Source organism: Octodon degus, unplaced genomic scaffold, assembly GCF_000260255.1.
Source record: "Octodon degus isolate 3935 unplaced genomic scaffold, OctDeg1.0 scaffold00029, whole genome shotgun sequence".
Lineage (NCBI taxonomy): Eukaryota > Metazoa > Chordata > Mammalia > Rodentia > Octodontidae > Octodon > Octodon degus.
Window position 1 is genome coordinate 9,374,114 of NW_004524605.1, and position 25,000 is coordinate 9,399,113.

At 43.7% G+C, this 25,000-nt stretch overlaps 1 protein-coding gene across 5 annotated transcripts in view; it reads left to right on the forward strand.

The window, feature by feature from the left end:
* Gria1 (glutamate ionotropic receptor AMPA type subunit 1) overlaps window positions 1–25,000 on the forward strand; it is a 322,606-nt gene that overhangs the window by 277,363 nt on the left and 20,243 nt on the right. For all 5 annotated transcript variants that reach the window (XM_004629373.1, XM_004629377.2, XM_004629374.1 and 2 more), the window contains 2 exons: window positions 1,149–1,347; window positions 6,801–7,048. In XM_004629373.1, coding sequence (XP_004629430.1) covers window positions 1,149–1,347; window positions 6,801–7,048 — 447 coding nt within the window. The remainder of the gene's footprint in view (window positions 1–1,148; window positions 1,348–6,800; window positions 7,049–25,000) is intronic.

The following is a 25,000-nucleotide window of genomic DNA, read 5'->3' on the forward strand; positions in this document are numbered from 1 at the left end:
ATTTTATTTTCTTTTTTATTAATTTTATTGAGAAACAAATAGTAATGAGACAGTTTCAAAACAGGTTAGTAGGACAGTTACAATAATTAATACATTGTATATTTTTGTCTTCGAGGTGGTTATTCATAGTACAAGATGTAGTCATGATATCCTGTCCAAACACTATTAGTACAAATCTTTCTTCTCACTGAACTAAGAGAAAGTAGCTGAATATCTATCCTAACTATTTTATATATACAGATACAAAATGATCCTTCATTTATATCCCCCTTTTTTGCTGTTTAGTTCTGTCAGAGATGGGTATTCCATTGCCATTTAAATATTTTAGGTGCATGAATTCAGCAAAACTTCTGACATTGCCAGTCCTATGGATATCCCACTACTATTATGGACTACCAGACTATATTGGATTATTTTGCTGAATTCACACACCTAAAATATTTTGTGTTTGGCTTTTTGATCTTTTTCTTTCAACAAAATCTTTGTTGGGGTGGGGTGGGGGTTGGTTCCCACAGCCCATGGTGGCACTCCCCACAGTGGCACTCCCCTCAGTGGCTGGAGTGTGGATGTTCTCCTTCTACACACGATGTGATTTTCCTTCCCTTCTTTCTAGGCCATTGCATTAGTGACCTTGAGGCCAGGAGGGCAGTAAGGAGAAGACAGTCTGAGCGGTATTTCTGGACCTGTCAAATGCATTTATCACGTATACAGATTTATTTTAATTCATATATTCATATGTATATATTCATATATAGGCACAAACATTTAGTATCTATGTAACTAAGATTTGCAAGGATGCTTACACATATTAGCGATTTCTCTGGACAAGTGTTGACATGTGTGTGCTCTGGGGGAGATCGCCTTGATGTGCATATCTGTACATGCAAAGTGAGGGGGAGTGTGTGCCTGTGTGTTTTTATCACCACTGAAGAGAAACAATCCCACAGCTCCTCATTTGTGATAAAGAATGAAACATGGATTCCCTCTGACATTTGAGTTTTCACATCTTGCTGACAGAAGGGAAAGGAGCAATAGGTTCTGACAGCTCTGCTGACGGGGCTGAGCCTGGCCCTCGGCCCTTCCCCCCACAGCCTTCTGCAACTGATGCCTGTGCTGCTTTTCTGACACCGCTTCCTTTTGGCCTGCAGGTCCCTGTCTGGACGCATCGTTGGTGGTGTCTGGTGGTTCTTCACCTTAATTATCATCTCCTCCTATACAGCCAATCTGGCTGCCTTCCTGACTGTGGAGAGGATGGTGTCTCCCATCGAGAGTGCAGAGGACCTAGCAAAGCAGACAGAAATCGCCTATGGGACCCTAGAAGCAGGATCCACTAAGGAATTCTTCAGGGTAAGGCTCCTCATGCTGAGGCATGCTCACAAGAGAACCACCACTGCCATTAGAACTTCCTTCTCACTAAAGAGCATAAGATCACAGGCAGGCAGGGAAACTGCTACCCAGGTGCAGGTCAGGAAAACTCAGTACTCCCCTTTCCAGGAAGCCCAAATACAAATACACAAGAAGACATGACTTTCCATTTAATTCATGCAGGTCTGTTGCCTCCTTATATTAACTTTTACAGGTGCTCAACTGTCTTCAATATTTCCATCTTTGAGAAGCTCAGGAGAGGATTTTAATGCTGAAATTCACTCTTGGTGTTCACCCTCAGAAGCCCTCTGCTCCATGATGGGCTAGAATCCAAAGCTAGCAGTCACTTCTGCACTGTCACAGGGAGCCCTGTGTCTGGTGCCCAGAGCTCAGGATCTAGGTTCTCCTCAGAGAATGGGCACTATGCTCTTGTTCAGCCCAACAGTGAGGAAGACTTAATAAAGGGGATTTCTACAACCCTGGGAAATATATACTTCTACTTGTGCAGTTGCTTCAAAGCTCCAAAATTGTTTTAAACCTTTTCCACATGCTAAGCCATTCTAATTCTCTGAAAGATTCAAAGGATATTAAAGACAACTCCTTATCTGTCCCCACAAGAATGCAACAGTCTTGTTAGTGATCGATTAGGCATACTTTATGGATAAGACTGAGACAGTGCTCTTTGAGTTCCCTTCAATATCACAACAGGAGCTCAGGGAATGTTTGTTAGCCTGATGAATGAGAAGATAGTATATTAAAAAATAACTGGATTAAGCAATTCATTAAACTGTGCCAGGAGAGAGAGAGGAAAAAAGTGAAGGAGGTGGTGAGATGGCTTCCAGCTGGAGCTGTGAACAGAGATAGCAACGGGCCACAGAGAGCACAGGCTCAGGTCAGGTGGGTGGAGTCCAGGAGTGACTTGTTCTGCAGACTTACCTCCTTAACGCCATTTCCATTCATCTTTAAAATAGGGAGAAAAATGCTTGTCTCAGATCACATCTGTGAGGGTAAAAGAGATAAAGCAACTAAAATACACGGAAAAGCAGAAAACACGAATGGCAGCTCCACTTACCCTTAGGGCTTCAGGGTTGACCTGAAAACATTCTAGATATCATAAAACCAGGTCAGACCTAAGTGGGTAAGTAAATCATAGGTAGAAGGAACAACTTGGACCAAAGCCCAAAAGCAAGAGACCTAGACAGTGGGCATGTCCATCTGGGGACATGAAACTAAAATAGTTTGACCAAGTAAAACTAATAAATAATCACTACCACAGACTCGGCCCCCACCATGAACCAGGTCCTGTGGTAGGCACACCCTAGGTGAATGACATCACTTAAACTTCTCAATAGACAGAAGTCAGACATTGCTGTCCCATCTTGTAGAAGAAGCACCAAGAGGCAAAGGCACTAGCCTGAGGTCACAGACAGTTAGTAGCGAAATGAGCTGGGAGTGAAGCTCAGCGAGGAGGCTGAGGGCCTCATGGACTCACATGCATTTTCGCTGCACCTTCACAGAGCAGAGCCCAGGCCCCAAGGGAGCCCCTGAGGCCTGTGTGCAGTGCCTCAGTCATGGGCTTCTGTTCTGTGTGACCAACTGGAAAGGGACCAGCTTCTGGGCCCTCCCTGAGCCCATCAAAGCTACAATTCTCTGTAGTCAAAAGATCAGAGCAGAAGGGTACCTGTGTAGTCACTGGGTCAGAACTTGTATTTTTCCAAAGAGGCCTGACTTGCTTAAACTCACCTTGCTAATTAGCAGAAAAATCTTCTTATGATGCTGCAACCTTCTTAGCCTGCAACAAAAGTGGGAAGGAGATAGCTAACAATTGTCAGTGAAACCAGTCCTATGCCCCAACCCTTGCTGCACTCGGAGAACAACCCAGGCCACTCAACGATACCACCGTCTCTAAGATATGCGCAGCCTGTGTCGGTCCCAGAGGACTTTCAGGCCTGTGGTCTCATTTATATTTGATCTGTGACCCAAGGCAGAACAAGGATTATGGTGTCTGCCCAAAGATAAGAAATTAGATTCAATTAGATTCAGGAAATTCAAGTGTCATGGGAAGAAACTAAATCTAAGGGTTTTTTTTTTTTTTATTTCAATCCAAGTATTCTTTCCACTGAACCACATTGTCCTGATGTGATACCATTATAACAAATGTTCCTATAAAGATCTTTGTGGGTATCAGGTGAACTTGTGGATGAGTCTATTCTATTCAATTAATACTTGGGGAAATCAAGGTCCAGCCTTGCTTAATGGGATGGACTGATGAGACTTAAGACTTTAAAGTTCTGTGTTAATGACAGTATCAGTTGAGCTATTACTGCCTCCCACTCACAGCACAAAGAATCGGGACCCAAGCAGTGTATAGTCTCCAAGGTCTGTGCTTCAGCTAGCTTACTATATTGCTGGGGAATAGGTTCTGAGATATATGCTGGCTCTGACTGATCAGTAGTGGTTACTCGATCCTGTGTTGAGAGGGATTCTCAGGTCACATTTAGGCTTTTTCAAAAAATTCTGTGATTGATATGGATGCCTTCTGTGTAACACAGATATAAGAAGAGAAACTGGTGTCAAGGAAGCATCTACGTAGCACTGCTACCTAAAATAAACCCTCAATAAAGGAATAATTACCAGTAGTAATTGCACCACTTACAGAGTGCCTTCTTCATGCCAAGCACTTGGTTAGCTTTTACCCATAAGTCTGTGCAGCAGTACTGTATGATGGGTAACTACTATCATCGTAGTCAGAAGAGAAGTGGTGAGGCTCAGAAAGGTTATTATTTACCCATGATCCTGCAGCCAATAGGATATAAAACCTAAAATGAGAGAGAAAAGTAGTTGTAGCGCAACAGTAGAAGGTGAGTCCAGGGTTTTACTCCTGGCTTTCCCACTGACAAGCTGCAAGACCCTGGGTAGTTCATAATCATGTCATGGATCTGTTTCCTTATCCACAGAAGCAGAGCACTGCTAAAATCTGTCTCATGTGCCTTCCCTCTCTGTGACTCTGATCTTGTATGCCACCAAGACAATGGTGAGAAGGGAGATGAGATCCCCTACCATCCCTACAAGACAGAAGGAGGGAATAGTGAGACAGAGACTCTTCCACTTCCCCTCTCTGCAGAATCTATCATCTCATCCCCATGGCAGCCCAGAGCTCCCAGGCAGTCCCCGTTCAGAGTCACTTAATCCTCCATCTATAGTTTAATTAAGATGGGTGAAGGGCCGTGGGAGCTGCAGATGATAGGCGATATCCCGCAACAAATACCCCAAGTATGCGTCCAATCTTCCCCACCACTCATGCTACCTCTACATTCTTTGAGATTAGGTTTCCCGATCTTCTCAGTGCCCGTGAGCACAGCTGTCGAGTCCAAGGCTCTGGGGCGAGGCTGAGAGGACATATTAATTTTCTGCATGCTGCAGCCCAGAGGGCTTCCCTGCTCCACCTGCAAACGGCCCGGCTCCCTGCTGCGCCCATCCTGTCAGGTCAAATTGCATCTTGCAATTTGTGTTTTGTTGGTTCTATGCCCAGAAGATCATCTGCAAATCTGGTCACAGCCGGATGTATCTGTTTTGCCGCTTCCTGAGAGGGTATTAAATACACCGGACAGGCTGTGATGAGGGCCAAGCATTTTCTCCCCTACCCTTAGACTCTCTCTTCCCCTTCTGCTCCTTTCTACTCCTCACACAGACATTCTTGCTTGAACGGCACACGTGCGCACAGAGAATAAGATATTTCAAGTTAGCAAGGGATTTAAAGGTTAACGTGCCAAACTCTTCATGCAATAAATAGGAAAGCTAGGCCCAACAAGAAGGAAGTTTCCCATATAGCAAGCCATTCCTTAAAAAAACTAAGACTAGATCCTCATGTTCTCTCCAGTTGTCCTTTCCAAGTTGTGAGCCATATCATGAGACCAATGATCTGGTTTATTTAATGATGAAATAGTAAAAATTAAAACTCTCTGGGCCAAATGCCTCCCTGTACTTTGCAATAATTATTTCCAGTATTGTTTTCTCCAGATACAGAATTTTTCTACCCTAAATATCCATACAGACCTGTTACCTGAAGTGACAGCTATATATTGATATCCTATTAATGTTTGATATTGATTGATATCAAGGACATAAACCTGATACTTGTGCATGCAGAAAAATGATGTATGGTACACATGATAATTTTATATTAAATAAATATATAATCTACTTTTTGGTTTCAGGATTTGAACTCAGGAGCTTTATAATCTATTTTTTTAAAAATTAAATTACATAGATTGTAAATATAGGTTATATAATTCTATTTTTTTAAAAAAAGACCCTTATACATATTTAATGCTTGGCTATTTATAAATCATTTCCAAAAGGTAGACTCCAGTATCCCTAAAATATGCCTACCTATTCCTTAGGAAAAGGATATTTTTGAAAGTCTCTTTGAGATAAATGATTGATTTGTAATCCTCAGTAACACATGCCAACCAGAGGCCTGCTATGTGCACAGGGCTCAGATAGCTTCTGTGAGGGCCCCTGGAGAGAAGACATCTTCTACTCTTAGATAGCACTTGACATCTTGACATGAACAAAAGACCATTCGTAGTACAAATTTAGACCACCTGGTAGAGTTTCCTGAATCAAATATTTAGATTTACAATAAAGAACCTGTATTTTTGCAGTCTCTGTACACAATGCCAGTGCCTGCTAAAGATTAAAAACTATTTTTCTTGAAGCTGAGCTATTCTCCAAATACACAGGATTTAATCTGGTCTGTGAACACAAGAGAACGATGCAGCTGGAGAGGACCAAAGCGTCAAGGAGAAGAAGCTATCTAAGCACAATCCCAAAGGGGCAGCCTAAGATGAGTTAGAAGAAAATGAAGAAAGCAGTTTGATTAGATTTGGAGGCTTTTGAAAAGAAAACAAATAATGATATTTGGTTCCAGGTTATTGGCTTTCTCAAACAATTAACATTTTGAGAGCAAACCTTACAAGACTGGAGGGGTAGACCTTGGCCACCCACAGTCCACAAGTTTTCCATTCCAATGAGGGACTCAGATTCCACTGATATTCAGCTCTCTTCTTTATCTGGAAAATATCAATGTAAACTTGCTGAAGACTAGGTAGGTTCAGTGTGGTCCTTAAAAGCCAGACAGGTATCCAGTTGCTTAACTCTCCCCCATATTTAGACAGAATATAATTACTCAGAAGTAATTAAAAATTGAGTTCCTCTGCTTATTCTGTATTTGCAAGATATTTGTACTTTGGAACCTACTGGTCCTAATTAGAGCCTCTTATTTTGCAATCACTCATAATGTGTTTCTTCCTGAGCTAATCTGGCTTACAAATGTGTGATCAAGCTATGCACACCTCTTCATTGCTTGCATGCTGACCCCAAGGCAAGCACAGCCAGTCCTTAACTCTGGCTTTGCTCCTGCCCTCCGCCAGAGATCGAAAATCGCTGTGTTTGAGAAGATGTGGACGTACATGAAGTCAGCAGAGCCATCAGTTTTTGTGCGGACCACAGAGGAGGGGATGATCCGAGTGAGAAAATCCAAAGGCAAATATGCCTACCTCCTGGAGTCCACCATGAATGAATACATTGAGCAGCGGAAGCCCTGTGACACCATGAAAGTGGGAGGTAACTTGGATTCCAAAGGCTATGGCATTGCGACACCCAAGGGGTCCGCCCTGAGGTAAGTAGCCAGGATTTGCTTCCTTCCTACTCCCTCTCCTCCCCCGCACCCAACTCAGGAAGAAAGCTGCTCTGTCTGCCACATGGCTCCAATGTACCATGCAAGCTACCAAGTGAGTTCTTCTTCAACACCTCTGGGCCTGGAAGAGTCCAGCTACCCGAGACCTTCAGCCCTGAGGTTGGAAGCTGACCCGGGGATCTCAGCTCGCCATGACTGCCACTGCCCACGTGTTCTTCCCCACCCCGCACCTTATCCTTCCATGTGTGTTAGACGTCAGTGAGCCCTGTGCTTTCTGTCCTGTGATCTGTAATATTTCATCCTTTACCCGATACCCATGGATCAAAGTAGGCTATAAACAAGGTTCTCTGGCAACCTGAATTTTTAAACAGAGATGGTTTGTAATATTTGTCTCAAAAGAAACATAACCACATTGTCCAGATTGAAAAAAATCAAGTCGTTTGAGGGTTTTTTTTAATGTATTTAGTACAGAATCTACACGGTCTCATTACACAGATCAGACTCACAGCAATCCTCCTATTTTCAGCCTCCCACACACTAGGATTACAGGCCCACACCACCACGCCCAGTCTCAATTGCCCTTTCAGTGAACCCTGGGGGCAGGGCTGGCAAGGCATGCCAGGAATCAAACCCTGGTCCCTGCATCTCCCTAAGCAGGTGCTTTAATCCACTGAGCTATCTGACAAGCCCTAAGTAGTTTGAGTCTTGAGGCTGTGGTTGTAGAAATCCACATAGCTCCTAAGAAAGAGCACCAAATTGATAACAGCACGTGTTCTTACCTACATACTCATTTCCTTCATAAGATGCAGGTAGTTCAGGAAAGTGGCAAAGTGGATTTTACTTCCATGGAAAGAAGCTCTGGTATTCATTCTGAAGAACTGAGGATGAATGCTATAGGCTTGGAGACAGAAGACCTAGATTTAATTCTGGAATTCATTACTGACTGACTGTCTTACAGGTGGTAAAATATGTCATCTCCCAAGCCTCTATTTCCTAAGCTGTAGAGAGCAGATAATCCCCCTAGACCTGGTCCAAGGTGCTTATGGATTCAAGTAGGATGATCTGTGAAGAAGGTAACTGAAAGGACAGTGAAACATCACTAGTGTGAAATTACATCACTTAGAGAAGGATTAAATCATTTGAAGGAAGGGTGAAATTCCAAGGAGAAGTATTAATACGGGCTGGAGGAGGACGGAGGGGCTCACTGCCCAGCTTGACGCAACAGCCAGGCACCTCTGCCTCAGCTTCACTCATTTCAGGACGCTTGAGTTCCAGCACTGTTTGAGGCACTGATGTAAGAGCTTGAGATACAGCCTTGAATAAGATATAGGCCCTTTGCCCATGGACTACACTATTGTGGGGAAACAGACATTAAATAAATGGATATTATCTAATGTTTTGTAACAATTATGATACATACTAGGACAACCTATAAGACAGGCCCTAGAGAGCAGCTATTTCCAGTGATGTGGCCAAAACAAAATTCTCACTATGAAACTTAGATATGCTGGACAAGATATAACAAATAGCCTTTTAAATGCAAGTTAGTAAATCTCTAGGGCCAGGAGGAAAACAGAAATGGAAATCAAAATGTAAAACCTAAAGTAATTATTCTGGGACTACCATAAGCAGGGTGAAGCTACAAATTAGGTGATACTCTACATGCTCCAATAGGACAGCTAGACACATAAAAGTAGTAAAAAAAAAAAAAAACATTTAAAAGAAAAATTTGTCGCTAAAGCTCAGATATTTTTGATAATGTTTGATTTAGAATTTACAGTAATGAAATATATTCTGTGCTGTGAAATCTTTATTTTTATAGAGAATGCAACATAGTATTGGAGGATGGAGTATAGGTGATATTCTAGAGGAATTTTCTAAAATCTATGGAAAGCAAACCCTCAGACTTGAAAGTTCAATCTCTGTTGGGTTAAATAGATGAAAATCAATAGTGGTTTCCAATTGAAACTGCAAAACAATAAAGACCAAGTCAGGTCTCAGACTCACTGGTATAAGATGGTCCAATCCAGTCTGCTGTAGACATGGGGTCCTGCCTTGGGGATCTCTCCAAGGGTGCTTTTTTCCAAAGCTGAGGACACACACTGACAGCAGTAAACAGGTGAGTGACAGGAAGCGACAAAAGAACAGTGCATGCAAGGTCTGTGGCAAGAAACCACAGCAAGCTTGCTACAGAACAGAAGGAAACTAAAGGATGCCAGGATGCAGGCATGAAGGAATGGGAAGCCGAGATCGGAGAGCAAGGTAGGAAAGAATTTTGTAGAGGAAGTTTGTCCTTATTCAAAGAGCAGTGAAAGAGATGGCAAGATGGCTCAGTGGTCTAAAACACCTGCTTAGGCACGCTTAGGCAAGCACAGGGACCACAGTTCAATCCCCAGCACCACATGCTGTGCCAGCCCTGCCCCCAGGATGGGCTGAGCCTGCCACACAAAAAAAAGCAATGAAAATGCTTTGAAGAACTCTACATAACTGTCTGAGAGTTAAAAGAATAAAGATATCTGCTGGAACATCGACGTGATTAATATGACCTAATGAAGGGAAACCTAGTAACCTGGTATTTATCTACCAGATTTTTGCCTAGGAGAACTTTAAAGCCTTTTTGTACAACTTTGAGCAAAACTTAAAGATCTAGACAATCATATTCATCAAAGAAGAGATTTTCATCTTAGAAACTCACAGAACATCCCCCTAAAGAGCTTTGAAATTACAGAACTGTAGGTGCAAAACATCAATGGCCCTGCAGTATTATAATTTACTGGAGGTTTTAAGAGTCGGGGGCATCATTTGATCTAAATATTTGGCAAAGTTAAGAAAAAGAAGACACTAGAAGGTGAGGTGGTCAGTACAGCATTTGGCTAGCCTATTCCACACACAGGGGCTTAGAGAAAATGACAACTCAATAAATATCGGAAATTTGCATGACTTGAGCCTAAAACTCAAGGTGATCTGCACTCACCAATAAAAGCCACCACTGCATGAGTGCCTGAGTGTCACCCAATGTGGTGTGGACATAATCCTCACAGCTTCCCTAAATTATCCCCATTTTACAGATGAGCGAGCAGAGGAACAGAGATAAGTTATCTCCCCAAACCAACAGCCAAGGAGCTGAAACCAGACCTCAAAGCCAAGCCAGCAAACTCCAGAGCTTTTGGCTATCACTGAAGCTGTGTTGGACTTTTGACACCAGCACCATTAAAGGCAAGATAGGGGACTTAGCCAGGTTCTCTGCACTATTCACGTGGGCCAGGTCTCTAACCACAAACTGAAGAAGGAAGCAAATACTCTTAGAGCCCAGAATATCCATTCCCACTCTGAAGGCAAACTGCAAAAGCAGATGCCACTTGAAGGCACCGAGCACCACTACTGTAAGTGGGAACAGTTTTTATAGATTCCCACACTCAGAGATTCCTTTTGTATTAAATTCTTGGAGGAAAAAAGTCAACCCCATAATACAGAAAACCCTAATTCTTTACTTATACTTCTAAATTTGAGAAGGAGAAAGGGAGAGAGCAATATGTTTCAGGACACTGAAAGCTGACCTGTGTGTCATGAATCCCAGATGCTGGCCAATTCCCTGCTTTCTCACCACACTCTGTTCTTCTCAGGGGCGTGCTTGCTAATGACCCTGACAACAGCTGGCGATGAATCAGAAGACCAAAGTTCATGCTAAGATGACCTTGAGTATCTACCTTGGGGAAATCCATCAGAGTGTAGAGGTTCCATGAAACACACCATGGAACACTAGTTATAGTGAACACACACACACACACACACACACACACACACACACCAGGTCCCTATCCTACTTTTGCCTCACACACCCTAAGTGGTCACTCACCAAGGTCCTGTCAAATGCCAGCGTCATGGCAGAGCAAGGGCCGCTGACATGTCTCCCTGCTCCAGCTGGCTAGTTCCACTGAGGTGACCCACGAGAGCTCTGCCTGGCAGAGACAGAAGGTGAGTAGGGAGCGTGCACAGCAGGCTGTGTCTCCTCTGGACCACTGCAGAGGGACTGATGGCTGCCTGACAGTGTGGTCTTGGAAAGCAAATCAGTTTGTTCTTTATGTTATTTTGAATCATCAAATACTTTTTAAAGGACTGATCAGCCACTCCCAGAGGAAAAAAAAAAACACTTAGAGGTGTTTATGCTATGGAAATGTGCTTCAGTGCACTCCAGGCATTGCGAGAAACTTCTCTTTTACACTATAAAAGCCAGGGATTTTGCAGCCTGACACAGATGTTCGCCGGGCTCAGTACCTGTGCTTACACACAGAAAGGATCTGTTTGGTGGTCTCTGTCTGCCACTTGCATTGTATAAGGCTAGAACACACCACACCTGTGGCACATTCCTTCCTTCCAACCTGTCCTGAGCAGGCTCCAGTTTCTTCCAAAGCATAGCACCTGGCTCTGCCTCAGGAGACCAGAAGACTGATACCTAAGATCCAACTGTTCCTCCTCCTAAATGTGCCAGTTCTACTTGGCAGAACCCAAGTCACAGTCCCCACAGAACACTAAACGGCTGTGTTAATGACTGAGTGGTTTTTTGTATCTTCTGCACTCTGAACAAATACTCCGATGAAGCAAGGTGGTTCAATGCTTGATTTTCCATTTGGACAGGTGGTGTTTCTTAGAGACAGATGCTGTTTGTTGGCTGTCACTGCATGTTTGGTGTTGGATTAGGGGCTGAGTTGTTTCATAAGCCCTTAGGTTGTGGATAAAGACCTACACTGACAATGCTGCTCACTAGGGAAAGGCAATTGGTAAATCCACTAATTATGATCTATTGGCCTTTTGTTGTCAACTAAACATATCTACTGATCTAAACAGTTCTTTTTTATGATGATAAATTTGCCCTTCAGTTAGAGATGATGTGTTCTAATTTCCTAAGTAGGCATGTGTGGTGGACTTCACAGCAGATTGGCCTTAGTAAAATTTTCAATGAAGAATTCTCCTTCATCTATCAGGAGTTTAATGGATTTGCTAAGAGTAATACCCTAATCAGGACATTGGTCAAAGTCTGGTCTTTATGGTCTTTAACTGTGACTGTAGTTACATAGAGTCTTCCTGGTTTCCATGACCATGACATGTTTGTCTTTTGTCACATGTCTTGTCCATGCCAGACGTATGGGCCAAGGTGACAGGAGCACACAGTGGGTAGGCCTGGGACCCTCTTAATTCAGCTTCACGCATACACACTGAATTCATTCCCCATGAAAAGCCCTGCGTATGGCACTACAGGGGTGGTAGAGAGACAGTTCTAATGTAACACCAGACACTAAATGATACACAATAAAGTACATCTCATGAGCCAAATCATTTATGCACCTTTTATTTTATCAGTAACATAGAAGAGCCAGAAGCCCTTGGCAGATATTTGACATGGGCCTTGAAGAACTGTGACTGGGGAGATGTGGGTAGGTGGAAAAGACTGGGCACAGGCACAGGTGGCTAAACAGAAGTGTGGTCTTGGGGAGCAGTAAAGGGCACGTGCTCCTGGCCAGCGCATGAGAAGGTAGGCGTAGCTGTGCTCTCATGGTGAAAGGTCTCCAATTCCCCCGCATGCTTTTCTGGATGCCAATAGAGGCCGCTGAAGGCCATTGACAGGGAAGGACTGTGGTCATACAGGTGGCACTGAATTATAATGTGACTAACAAAGAGGAGGGCCTCAGGCAGAGGGTCATTCGGGTAGCTGTTACAGTCCCCTCAGAAGGAGATGACAGACATGGTCATTGGTGTCACCAAAGGACGAGAACAGATGGCTAAAGTGACAGGGTCTGTGCTTGAATCTTCACTTTATTTATTTTTCTTTTTTTAATTAATTTTTATTGAGAAACAAATAGCAATGAGACAGTTTCAAAACCAATTAATAGGACAGTTTCAATAATTAATACATTGCATATTGTTGACTTCATAGTGGTTATTCATCGTGCAAGATGTAGACATGATATCCTGTCCAAACACTATTAGTCAAATCTTTCTTCTCATTAAATTAAGAGAAAGTATCTGTATATCTATCCTAACTATTTTGCATATGCAGACACAAAATGGTTGTTCATTTCTATCCTCTTTTTTTTGTCTAGTTTTGTCAGAGATGGGTATTCCATTGCCATTTAAATACTGTAGGTGTGGGAATTCAGCAAAAATAATCAAATATAGTCCAGTAGTCCATAGTAGTGGTGGGTTATCCATTGGACTGGCAATGTCAGAAGTTGTTGACTTGAGCCCTTTCACAGCTCAGCATATTAACAGATAGAGAGGTTAAGCTCAACTGCCTGTGTTATAGGGTAATAATATTAAGTTTCTCTTCTGGAGGGTTAACAACTTAAGTTTGAACCTTCTCTTTAAAACTGAGAAGCTTGGGCAGGAAGACCATTGTGTAAGATTTCTGAGGCTTTGGAGCTTTTGCAGAACTGACCGGGCATGAACTGATGCAGGCTATGACAGATCAAGGGACGACCTGGGACTTACTTTCCACAGAGAGGAATTGCTGATACCTCAGTTTTACTCCTGGAATACCTAGGAGGCTACGGAAGAGCCCTGGGAGGAGAGGTGGGGATTGTTGGCACTGAAGTGGGAATGACACCAGGCACCAGCCTGATTGTCCGTCTTCCTGCTGCATGGATCGTATTTTGCTTGTATCTTGGGTTGTTGTTGATGATGTTGTTGGTCTTAACGTAAGCTCAAAATTTCTCAGTATTTTGGTCTCACTTTCTCCCTTCAACCCTATGCTAGAAAATTCTATCTACAGCATTCATATTGGTATCTGGCTAAAGAAAGGAGAGAGGTTAAAGCCTGTGACTCTCTTCCATAAGGAAGAGACATCATGAGATTTCTGTGGGGACGTTTTTCATTTTCAGAGGTTGACCATTTCTGTGTTGCTATCCTACACACACACAGACACATGCACACACACATGCGTACATGCCTGCGTGCTCTGGGGCCATAGAATGTAACTGTAACCTCAGGCCTGGGGGCCTTCTCTGAACACTCCGTGCTCCTCTGGGTGCTACAGAAGGTTGTAAGGAGTTCTCTTTACAAAAGAATCATATTGACCCAGAAAATAATTGGGAAAACAAAAAGCAGTTGCCATCCTGTGGGGTGCTGACTCTGTGGCTCTGCCGAGCTTCGTCCCCCACCTGATGTGTGCGGCAGAATCATCCAAGGAAGCCGGCATCACACATCCCCACCAAGTCCTGAGACCCCCTCTGATAATCTAACGATGCAGGTTCAGGGTCGGGTGCAGCAACTTGCACTTTGAACAACCCCCACACATACCACGTCCTGGCACGGTTCTCTTCTATACGGACCCATCAGGGAAAGAGGATGAATACAGTCTCGGGAGGACAGATTGGCAGGTGGGGTGAGGAAGGAGAGCAGGAGGCCCCAAAGGAGAAGGAAAATAAGCAGGGTGGGCAGTGACAGGAAAGCCGCGTGGGGCAGTGTCAGAGCCACACCTCTTGCAGGCAGAGGACCCCAGCTGAAGTCCATTACTTTATCAGTAGGACCTTAATCGATAGGCCACTGTAACTTCATAAGCCTCTCTTTTCTTAGCTGTAAAATTGGAATAATTTTATGCAGTTTCTTTGTTGATTTGATAAAACAGCACAAATTGCCTGTCACGGTGGATAGTCATTAATGTTCATTTTCCACCCCGCTCCTCCCATTAGACCTACCAACGAGTCACTCCAGAGTCAAATAACTTATTTTTCCCTTCTCTGTGGAACTAACTGTGTTCATCAGAAATGCACACAAGCCCTCCCCTCACCCTTCACCACCTCCCCCCCCACACACACACACTGGTTGCATTAGAAATAAAATGTCTCTCTGGGAACAATCTGTGGTCCTCCTCCACAAAGAACATGCTTAAAAAAATAAAACGCTAATATTTCTTTTTCCTCCCTCCCACCTTCACAAGTAACAACCTCTCTTTCCATAGTGTAGTACTTGGTACAGGGCCTGCTGCTGCAGATAAATACAGTATGTCCCAGGGAAATGACAGTCCTTTTCAATTGGTCTTTGCCTCCTGATGGGTAGCCAGGGATGCTCGTTGTCATGGTAACCCCATGAACTCTGTGACCCGGGGCAGGCCTGATCAGAGACAAAGCTCTCTGAGCAGAGAGGCTGGGTTTGCCTGCATTCTCAGAAGAGCTGAAGGGGGAGAGGGAATGCAGGGTTAAAAGGGAGAAAGAAAAAAGGGGGAGGGAGGGAGGGAACAAGGAAGGGAGGAAGAGAAAGAAATTGTGTGTGTGTGTGTGTGTGTGTGTGTGTGCACCCATGTGTTTGAATAGAGGCAGGTTTGCCAAAGGAGAGCAGGATTAGTACAGAAGCTTTCTCAATCCAGGACATATGGGATGGATTAGAGAGAGGGTTCAGAAAGCTTCCTATGGGATGAGGCCAGCACTCCAGACAGCCATGGTAAGGGCCTGATGAAACATTTTAGTAGCATCAATAATAAGATTTGTCATTAATATTTATGGAGCTTGGCCATTCCAGGCACTGCTACAAAATATGTGACGCACAGTGTCTTACTTACAGCAGCGCTGTGAAGGAGACTCGGTTTTCATCTTCCAGTTCAGGAAATCAAGGCATAGGAAGACTCCAGAGCTAGCCCCAGGTTACCTGAGCTGCTGTTCAGACAGCCTTAGTCCAGATTTCTTCTTGGCCCCTAGGCAAGAATGCTTACCCCAGGATGTAGGGGAGGGACGTATGAAGGAGAAAGGACTGCGCCTCGGAAGACAGACACCACCTGCGCACTTGAGGTCCACCTTGCGGCTCACACATATACACACTCATGCACTGGCACTAACACCCACCAAGCGAAGAGGGCAACAGGAAGGCCAAGATTCCTCAAAGGAGAGTGGCTCGTTGTCTGCACTACATGAACTCCTGGGAGTCCTTGTGTCCTGAGAGTCTGCACCATTTGTAGCTCGGGGGCACAGGCACCCGGTGTCAGGGCCACACTGCATGGGTGAATAGCTTGCCCTGTACCCAATAGTGGGAAAGAGCACATCCAATGTGTGCTGAGCTTTCTCTGCTTGTCCATAACCGATTGGACCAAAGGCGGCCTTAGGGATTGGGAGGCTTTCTAAAACGCCACACATTTTTCATTTCCTTCAACAATGAAAAGCAGATCATTTTAGACAGGATCAGAAGTGTGGGGAGGTGGCAAAGGGGGCCCTTGCACCCCTTCACACGTACTGTGTGCCAGGCAAAGCATTCAGTGTACTGGGGATGCACATGGGTTCATCGGCCCCTCACCTCGTGGTTTCAAGAAGTAGACTCAGGGAGTTAACATTGTGCTCAGATTCTCTGAATGTTTGGTGAGACACAGCTTAGGAACTAATCCTACTCTGAACCCTGCTCCGTGCAGTGCCCCACCTTGGTGTGCGAGGAGGAGGTGCCCATGCCTGCACCTTCTAACGTGGTGTCTTAAAGCCTCCCGGGAAACAGCGGGAGCACAGGACACCAGGCCGCTTTCCCAGCCTGTGCACACTGCGGAGCTCGAGAGGCTGGAGCTCCAGAGTGCCCATTTATTTTTCAGAATCCCAGCGAAATCACAAAGACAAACATGCATTTACGCCTGTTAGAGCTCCATTTTTATCACGTCTGGCTGAGAAGCTTATAAAAGGCAAAGCAGCGTATTAAAGAGAGGAGAGGTGGGAGGAAGGTGGCGACGATGGATGGGAGACTAGCAGCGCCGGAAATGAAGGGCCTTCACCTAGGCGCGAGCAGCCGCGCGAGCTGCGCTTCGCCCGCCAAAGCGCTGCTTCCCCTGCTGGTGTACAACTTATATGCTGCTTCCTTAAGAGGCTGTTTCTGTCAAAAATTTCTCTCTCTCTCTCTCTCTCTCTCTCTCTCTCTCTCTCTCTCTCTCTCTCTCTCTCTCCCTTTTGTCTCCCTCCCTCTCTGTATCTCCCTCCCTCCCACTCATCAGAAAAATTTATTTCAGACTTGCTATGTCTTTTGACTTTTCTGAGAAGGCAGCTGCCATAATGTAAAGACAGACTAGGAGAGAGAAGTAGTAGATATCCTGGGGCTGGAGAGATAGCTCAGCAGCACAAGCTCCTGCCTGGCAAGCACAAAGTCCTGAGTCCAAATTCCAGAACACACACACACACACACACACACACACACACACACACCCATCCTGGCTCTGCTAGGGGTTGAGGGTTTGGAAAGAAAATGTGTTTTGGTGTCGATCAGACCTGAGTTGAAACACTGCCTCCTACATGTATGATCGCTGTGATCTTGGCAGGCAGCGAGCAGTGGGGGGCATCAGTCGATGGGAGGGCCCGAAGATCAGAACTGACTATGAACCCCAGGTCTGCTGGTGAACAGCGAAAGTATTTTGGGCAACTTACCTTGTGTCTCTAACCCTTAGTTTTCCCAATATGAAGGGAGGTAAACTTATTTATTTCCATGACTAAGTGATTCAGTGAGCCATTACTGGTGCTTAGCACAGGACCTGACATAGTAAAATCACGGCAAGTGTTAACAGTCATTGCTTGGTGTCTCTCCTGCATCTTCTTTTCATCCTCCAAAAGAGGTCCTGCCGTACGTGCTGTAAGACTGTCTTAGGAATAAAATGAATCACCTGGTGAGTCCTGGCGCATGCGGAGTTCTGGGTAGGATTCCCCTTTCTTGTCTCCCTTCTCTCCACTTCACTTCAGAGCTCATCATCTCTTCTGTTTGTTCAGGTTCTGACCCAAATTACATAGGATTGCCTTTTCTAGGCCAGACCACACTTGACTTTTTCCATTGCAATGAGCAGAAAATCTCAAGATAGCGAGAGAGAGATGTTCCAACAGGCAGCCCATTCCTCTTTACACTCAGAGTACCAAAAGGCATTCAGATGATTCCACACAGCTTCCCACTGATGAGCCTGAACTTAGGAAGCTCAGGTATGTCAACAAAGCCCACTCTCTAAGACAAGAAGAAAGGAAAAGATGGGGCAACCTCTGAATTGAGCCCCTGCAGTGAAATTCTGGGCTATCTGTTCTAGTGACATTTTGTGATTGTCCCCATGGTCTAAGAGAAAGTGACACCTAGTCTGCTTTCTCCCCAGGGGAAAAGAGGCCAGGCCTGCGTGGGTCCTCATCAAAGGAACCCGTTTCCTCTTATGAGGTGGAGATGGTAAACTGGCCCAGAGTCCTCAAAGGAAGGTTGGACAGGGAAACTTACGTACATCATCAATCCTTCTTTACTACACATGTGTAGCAGACGAAGCATAAGACCTCTTCCTCATATTCTCTACCCCCATGAGAATTTTTTCCTTGGAGAAATGTTTTATAAAGAAAATCCCCATAGCACTAGCCAAGTCACTCTTTCTGTGGCTCACAATCTTTCTCCACTCTTATTTGCTTCCTTCTTCTCTTTACCTGTATTTCCAGCAATAGTTCAGAAAGGCAAGGAGCCAACGTTCAAGAGAACCTTGCAAAGAAGTGAGAATGTAGTAAATCCTCAGCTGGTGATTGTCCTGTGGACAATCATATCCAGCCAATGTCCATGTAGATGGTAACCTTATAAGTACCTTATCCAGTACCTTCCTGTCTTTATTCCCTCTGAATTGTAAAAACTAGATAATATTAGCCCGCCATACAAACTATAGTACAAATTAAGCCATGGACTTTCAATTCAGTAGTCTTATGGCTGATACTAATGAAAGTCTTAGAGGCAGCAAATGGAAGTATATCACCACGATCAGTGATTCAATTCCACCCACATTTCAAATAGAGTGGTTTCAAAATGCTCAAGTACTACAGAAAGCAAATAAGAAGAAATTATGATATCAGCAGTCCTAAGATCTCACGCCATCAGCTAGTGCAACATCTGCCATCACAAGTGCCTGTGGAAGCGTGCAAAGAAAGTGCATGAACCAATGCACGGATGAATGCTGTGGAGCTTCCTCAGCTTAGCAGGGTCGTGAGAACAGACAGTACTTCTTCACTCTGGGAAACGAAAGGGCAGTGCAAGTGCCATGCTGAATAATCCTAACAGTGAGCATTTACTGAGTACTTACTAGCTGTGGCAAGCCTTGCCCTAAGTCCCCATGGTATTCCATGACTTATGACATCCTCACTGGAGCAATGTAGGTCTGCTTAGGAAAGTCCATCTCAGCCAGGCAGAGCGGGGCGTGCCTATCCCCCCACGTGCTCAGCAGGCTGAGGTAGGAGGGTTGCAAGTTTCTGGGCCAGCCTGGGAAATTTAGGGAGACTTGATGGGGGGCTCTGCTACAGTAGCTCTGGGTTCTGTCATCAGTATTAGTAAAAAATCTTTTTTATAGATAATGAATCAGTGGCACAGAGAGGCTAAGAGACTTGTCAAAGGCCTCACAACTGGTGAGTGCAGAGTTCGAGCGGGAGCTCAGGCTCAGTCCCCACCAATCCACTCTACTGTGCTTGAGGTGGACACTGTGCGGGGACCCTGGGACTGCGGCTGGGGCATCATGGGAAATATGGAGGCTGTAGTGAGGGAGCACCTGTGTTAGACAAGGAAGACACTGGACTCCTAAACTCCCAAGTCCCAAAGAGGGAGGAGTGAGAAGGACCAGGGTCACCTACACTGACCTGAATCCACAGCAAGGGAATCCTCACCTTTGCTATGCCCTCCTCTACAGCTACTCGTCTCCTTCAGAGAGCACACAGATTCTCTTGAGGTCACTTCTCCTAATATCATGGATCACTATAGTATCGAAGAAATGATAAGAGTGTAGACATTGGGCAGTGTTTTACACTACCAAGGAAAGCCACTTATAGGACACAAAACAAAAATTGTCATCTCTCACAAGCATCATCTTATTAGAGAAGAAATAATTTAACACTGAAAAAAATGAAAAATCAATTACATGTACGAGACGAGATTATCCATTAAAAAGCAAAATTCTGCTTTCTGCTTCCACAAAACTTATCTTTCTTTACTTCCCATTCATGAGTGAAAACTTAATTGTAACTTAGTACAGTTCATCGGACCCAGCTTTTGGGAGCAACTTCTTGAACCCCAACTTTCATGTGGTCCACATATTCACTCCAGGTTATTACTGACAAAAAGGTGGCCCCCCAACATTATCCCAACAAATCACCACCTTGTAGTCCTGTGTAGCCAAGGATCCCATTCTGTCCTTTGGCATTGAAGAGAGGATAAATCTAATTCTTCTTGCTCCAAAAACCAACCCTAAGTTCCCATGTGAAACCTATTTTCTTTGGAGTAACCAATGATATCCATCACCCTTGAATTCAAGATTAAAATTTTTGACTTTATCTGCTTTTCTCACAGCCACTATAATATTTTTCAGTTCATTGAAAAGCATTTACTTACACATGACTATTTCATTGCATTCTGCTGGGTGTAACCAAGCTGCTGATATGAGGCCTCCCCCAGCTCAGAAGCCTTCTGCATCCCTCTTGCTCATGCATAAATGTCAGCTTCTTGTACAGCAGGCAGTCAAGGCTCACATGACTTGCGTTCAGAAGCTGCTCTGGCCTACTCTCCCAGAAGTTTTTCTCTCGTTGTGACCACTGTTCCTAGACTCTGGGCCTCTGATTTCACATTGCTATTTCCAGAAAACACACCTTGAAGGTTTTCTAACTCCCAACTTCTTTTAAAATTAACCCATCCTCTTTTTTGGGTGTTTCCCTAGACCTTTCTTTCAAAATCTATTTGCAATCTTTCATGAACTATTGAGCAGTGTTTCTCCCTCCCACAGTAGACTGTACATCCTTAAATCATGAGACTTGGAACTTAAACTCTTCATTCTTTTTATGTGTGCCTGCACAATCCTTGACATTTAAATATTTAGGGAAGTTGACCTGAAGATGCCAACTCTTTGCTCCAAAGGCCTTACATACACAAATTGAACACTAAAGCCAATACACATATAAAAGTAGTGAGCACTGAACCAACTGCTAGGTGCCAAGGAAAGATCCGTGGGAGGTGAAATGTGCAAAGAGTGCGGAAAACATGGGGCAATTGCAGAGCCACTAGTATCAGGAGAGATGTGAAAGAGAACAGTAAGAAACAGAACATGGAAGCCAACAGAGAGGCACTGCTTGGAAGAAAATAGAATTCTGCATCCTGGTCGGATTAAAACTGAATCTACTTTGGGGAAGGGGCAGTAAATCATGTCTGTACAAGCTGGATGATGTGCCAAAGGCAAGTTCATCCAACTCTCCTTGTTGCTTGAATTCAAAGGTTTTGGGGGTTTTTTGGTTTCAGGTTTCTATTTTTGACTAGGGCTCGCTCGGTACCTGTAGCTAGCCTTGAACTGATGGCAATCCTCCTTCTTCAGCCTCCCAATTGCTGGGATTACAGGCATGTGCCATTACACTTGGCTGGATTTCAAGATTTCAAACATATGTGTGAATAAATGAAGCCCAGTATTCCATCCTTACCATTCCATAAATCTAGACTCAACTATAACCATATGAAATATTTCACTAGGTTACTTTTTCCAAACTACTTTTCCTGCAAGTGTATGATAATTCAGAGCATAAAGATGGATACACTGAAACTTAATATGTACAAGGACTTGGTGGAGTTGCCAGTCCTTTCTCTCTGAGATTTCCAAAAATAATTATTTAATGCTCCCCTAGACTGAAGGGCTCTTGTGGCTGAAGGTCAGGGCTCAGGCATTTGAGGGTATCCCTTGTTTGCTGGTTCTTGTGGCGAATGCCTGCCGTGCATGTCACCGTGTCCATGAGTAAAGGCCTGGCTGACCCCTATCGAGGTGTAGGATTATCATCTTCCTTCTGCTGAATATCTGTGTACACCTCAGGATTTTCAAATGAGTCTAATTCTGCCAGCTAGATCAATTCCTGGTCTTTCTTAGTTTGTTTGCTTTATATTTGTTTTTCTTGCTGCCAAGCAGAGGTCTTGGCAAAAAAAAAAAAAAGTTCTATTAAATATTTGTTTAGCCATACAATGTTATAGCCCTTACTACTCTGGATCTTCACAAAAATTCTTGTTGATGATATTAGTAGGTCTTACTTTTATTCAAATGACAGCTTCTTATCCCCAGCCTGGCCATTCCCTTTGACCTCTGGCTTCATATCTTGCCAGAAGATTGACATGGCTTCTTTTGGACATGTCACAGGCATCTAAAATTAATGCCTCCAAAGCTTACATCTTGAGTTTTCCCAAATCTTTCTTTTGTTTCCACAAGTAGTTTCACCAACTACCACATCTCAGGGAAGAACCCAACTTAAATATTTTCTTACCTTCGCCCCCATAGCCAACCCATTGGCCAGTTCCATCTCCCCATCTTAAGATATAACCTGAATTTATAACTTCTCCCCTGTCCAACCCACTGTCAACTGTCTGGGCCCTTACAGCCTTTTATGTTGCCCTCCTATCTCCTCATTTACCTTCCTTTCATCTTTTATCTTGCACCAACTGAACTTCATAATATGAAAAATACCTTTGCATTCCATGGCCCCAAACTTCCATCTTTGAAATACAGCTCCACCTCCTTGTTGTAGTCAGCAGAGGTACAGGCGTCCTTTCCAACTTGTTCCTCCTATGGGCTGTCCTCTGCCTGGAGATGGTCTTTTTTCAGCCCACTCATGCTTTTCCAAACATAGACTCTTCAGTCCCTTTAATCTCTGTTTAATGTCACTTTCTCTAACCACCTCTGATAACTGCTATCACTTCATGGTCTAAATGCCTACCACTTCGCATTTCTACCTACTATTTCTCCAATCTGATTGTAAGTTTTACTATGTGTCCATCACATCTGTTAGAGTTTACCTCAGACCTTACATAGCATTTACTCTGTGATATTCTTGGTTGCTAGAGAGAGTTTGTGACTAAATACTGTAGTTTCCCACCCTATGTAGAATGCTCTTCTATGAAAATCCCAACAAATAACCATCTGGTCTCTTACTGAATGCTTCCCCTCTCAAGGCACTTTCTCTTTCTTAAGATAGCCAGTTCCATTTTTCCTTGGCTATGTTTCTCATTTCTTTTTCATACTGAGTTTTACTGGCTGGTCACATTCTCCTTCTGCAGAGCCTGCAGTCTAAGTGCTCTGCTTTCCACAAGTCAGTCATGCCAATATTTGAAGGCACATCCTATGTATTCCCTATATCATACCTTCTTCAACACTGTTCTACATACATGATGTTCTGCATACATGTGGATGAGCTCATCCACACCATTCTGGTCATTCTCTTGATACGCCCTAGTTTGTCAAAGGTCCTTGCAGTTATTGCCTAGAGCTGAGCACAACACTCCAAAGGATATGGGACAAGTAAACAAAGCAGATACTTACCTCCCTCTCTGTGTCTGGTTCTAATACACTTCGAGATAGTACATCTGTAAAATTATCAGCATCATATTAAACTTGTGAAATTTAAACCACTTCCTACTCACTGTTTTACCTTTCTTGAGCATAGGTAAAACTAACCTTAATTAATGACAACATATGAGGAATCCCTAATTAAATACAGTAGAGATCTGACTTCAACTTTCAGGAGAAAGGAAAAATAAGAAACAAGGTCATCCCAGGAAGTTTTTTTTTTTTTAATCTATAGTCTCATCTAGGTAAAATCTAGGGCTCAACCTATATTTTATGTCACTTTTTGCTGTTCCACAGCCCTAACCCTAGATACATAAGAACTAGCAAATACTTGTTGAACTTCTATTATGGGCCCAGAATGTGATATTAGGATTTTTATCCAGTTTATTCAGCTACCGAAGGGCACACCCTACAGTGTGAGGTTCAAACTCAGGATTTCTGATTCTAACCCAAGTGCCCAGTTGTATAGTAATGACAGTGACTTTGATACTATTTACTATTTGTAGTCTCTAGGTTGTTTACATCAAATAGCCCACTGATGATCCATTCAGTAATTCTGAGGTGGAACGTCTATTGTCCTGTTTGACAGGTGAAAATATTCAAACCCAGACAGCTGCTGTGATTGGCCTATTCGAGTGATGATCCCTAGTATGAGGGATTCCTATTCAGCACAACTGCTCCTAGAGATGCCCCTGGTCCCTGGTAGAGAACCTGGGCCCAGTTCAGGGAAGCAAGAAACTGACACAGCAAGAAGTTTATAGTAAGACTCACACAATCTCTTCTACCCAGGTAGCCTCGGAAACCTTTTTGTGGCACTACTCTTCCGCCTTAATGTTTTCAATAAAAATTTAGCATTCTTCATAAGTCAGCAAAACTTTGTTTTTCTTTTGCAGTACACAAAGCCTTCATACTAAGCTACATCCTCAACCCTATTTGCTGTTTTTCATTTAGGACAGGGTGTCACTAAGCTGTTACAGGCCTCTAACTTGCCGTCCTTCTCCCATAACCTCCTAGAGGCCTGGGTTTACAGGCGTGTGCCCTGATGCTCGGCTTCTTTCTCTTTGTGTGATTTCCATTTCATGGATTTATAGAAGGATTGGTACAATAAAATCCCTTCATAATTTACCACCAGGAAAATTGTTAATTTTTTATAGTAGAAAGATGATCTTCGTTTTCTAACTAGTGTAACCCATGCTTAAAAGTTTCCTCATAGTTCTAATTTTGAAATTTCATGGCAATATCTATGTACCACCAGAGCTGTCCTCTGAGTGCATTTCTGTAAATGACATTTAAACACCACCTTAACAGATGCCTGGTGAAGCCCACTGGAGCCTTGGGAAAGAGCAGTGAACACTGCAACACTCATAGTGAGCTGTTCATATGTAGAGCTCGTAAAAACCCAAACTGGGCTCCTGATATGGCCAACAAAATGGTGGGTTTTTTACTAGATCACACTGTCTTTCAGACACCAGCCTTAAGGCAAGGCACTGTTTGCCCAAGATAAAGTTCTCACCAACATGAGATGAAATGAAGAAAAAATTATAATGCATATAAACTTCTTCAACCTAAAGGACTTCATTTTGTGTTGAAATGTTTTCTGTCCTATTTCTTTGACTTAGAGAGTT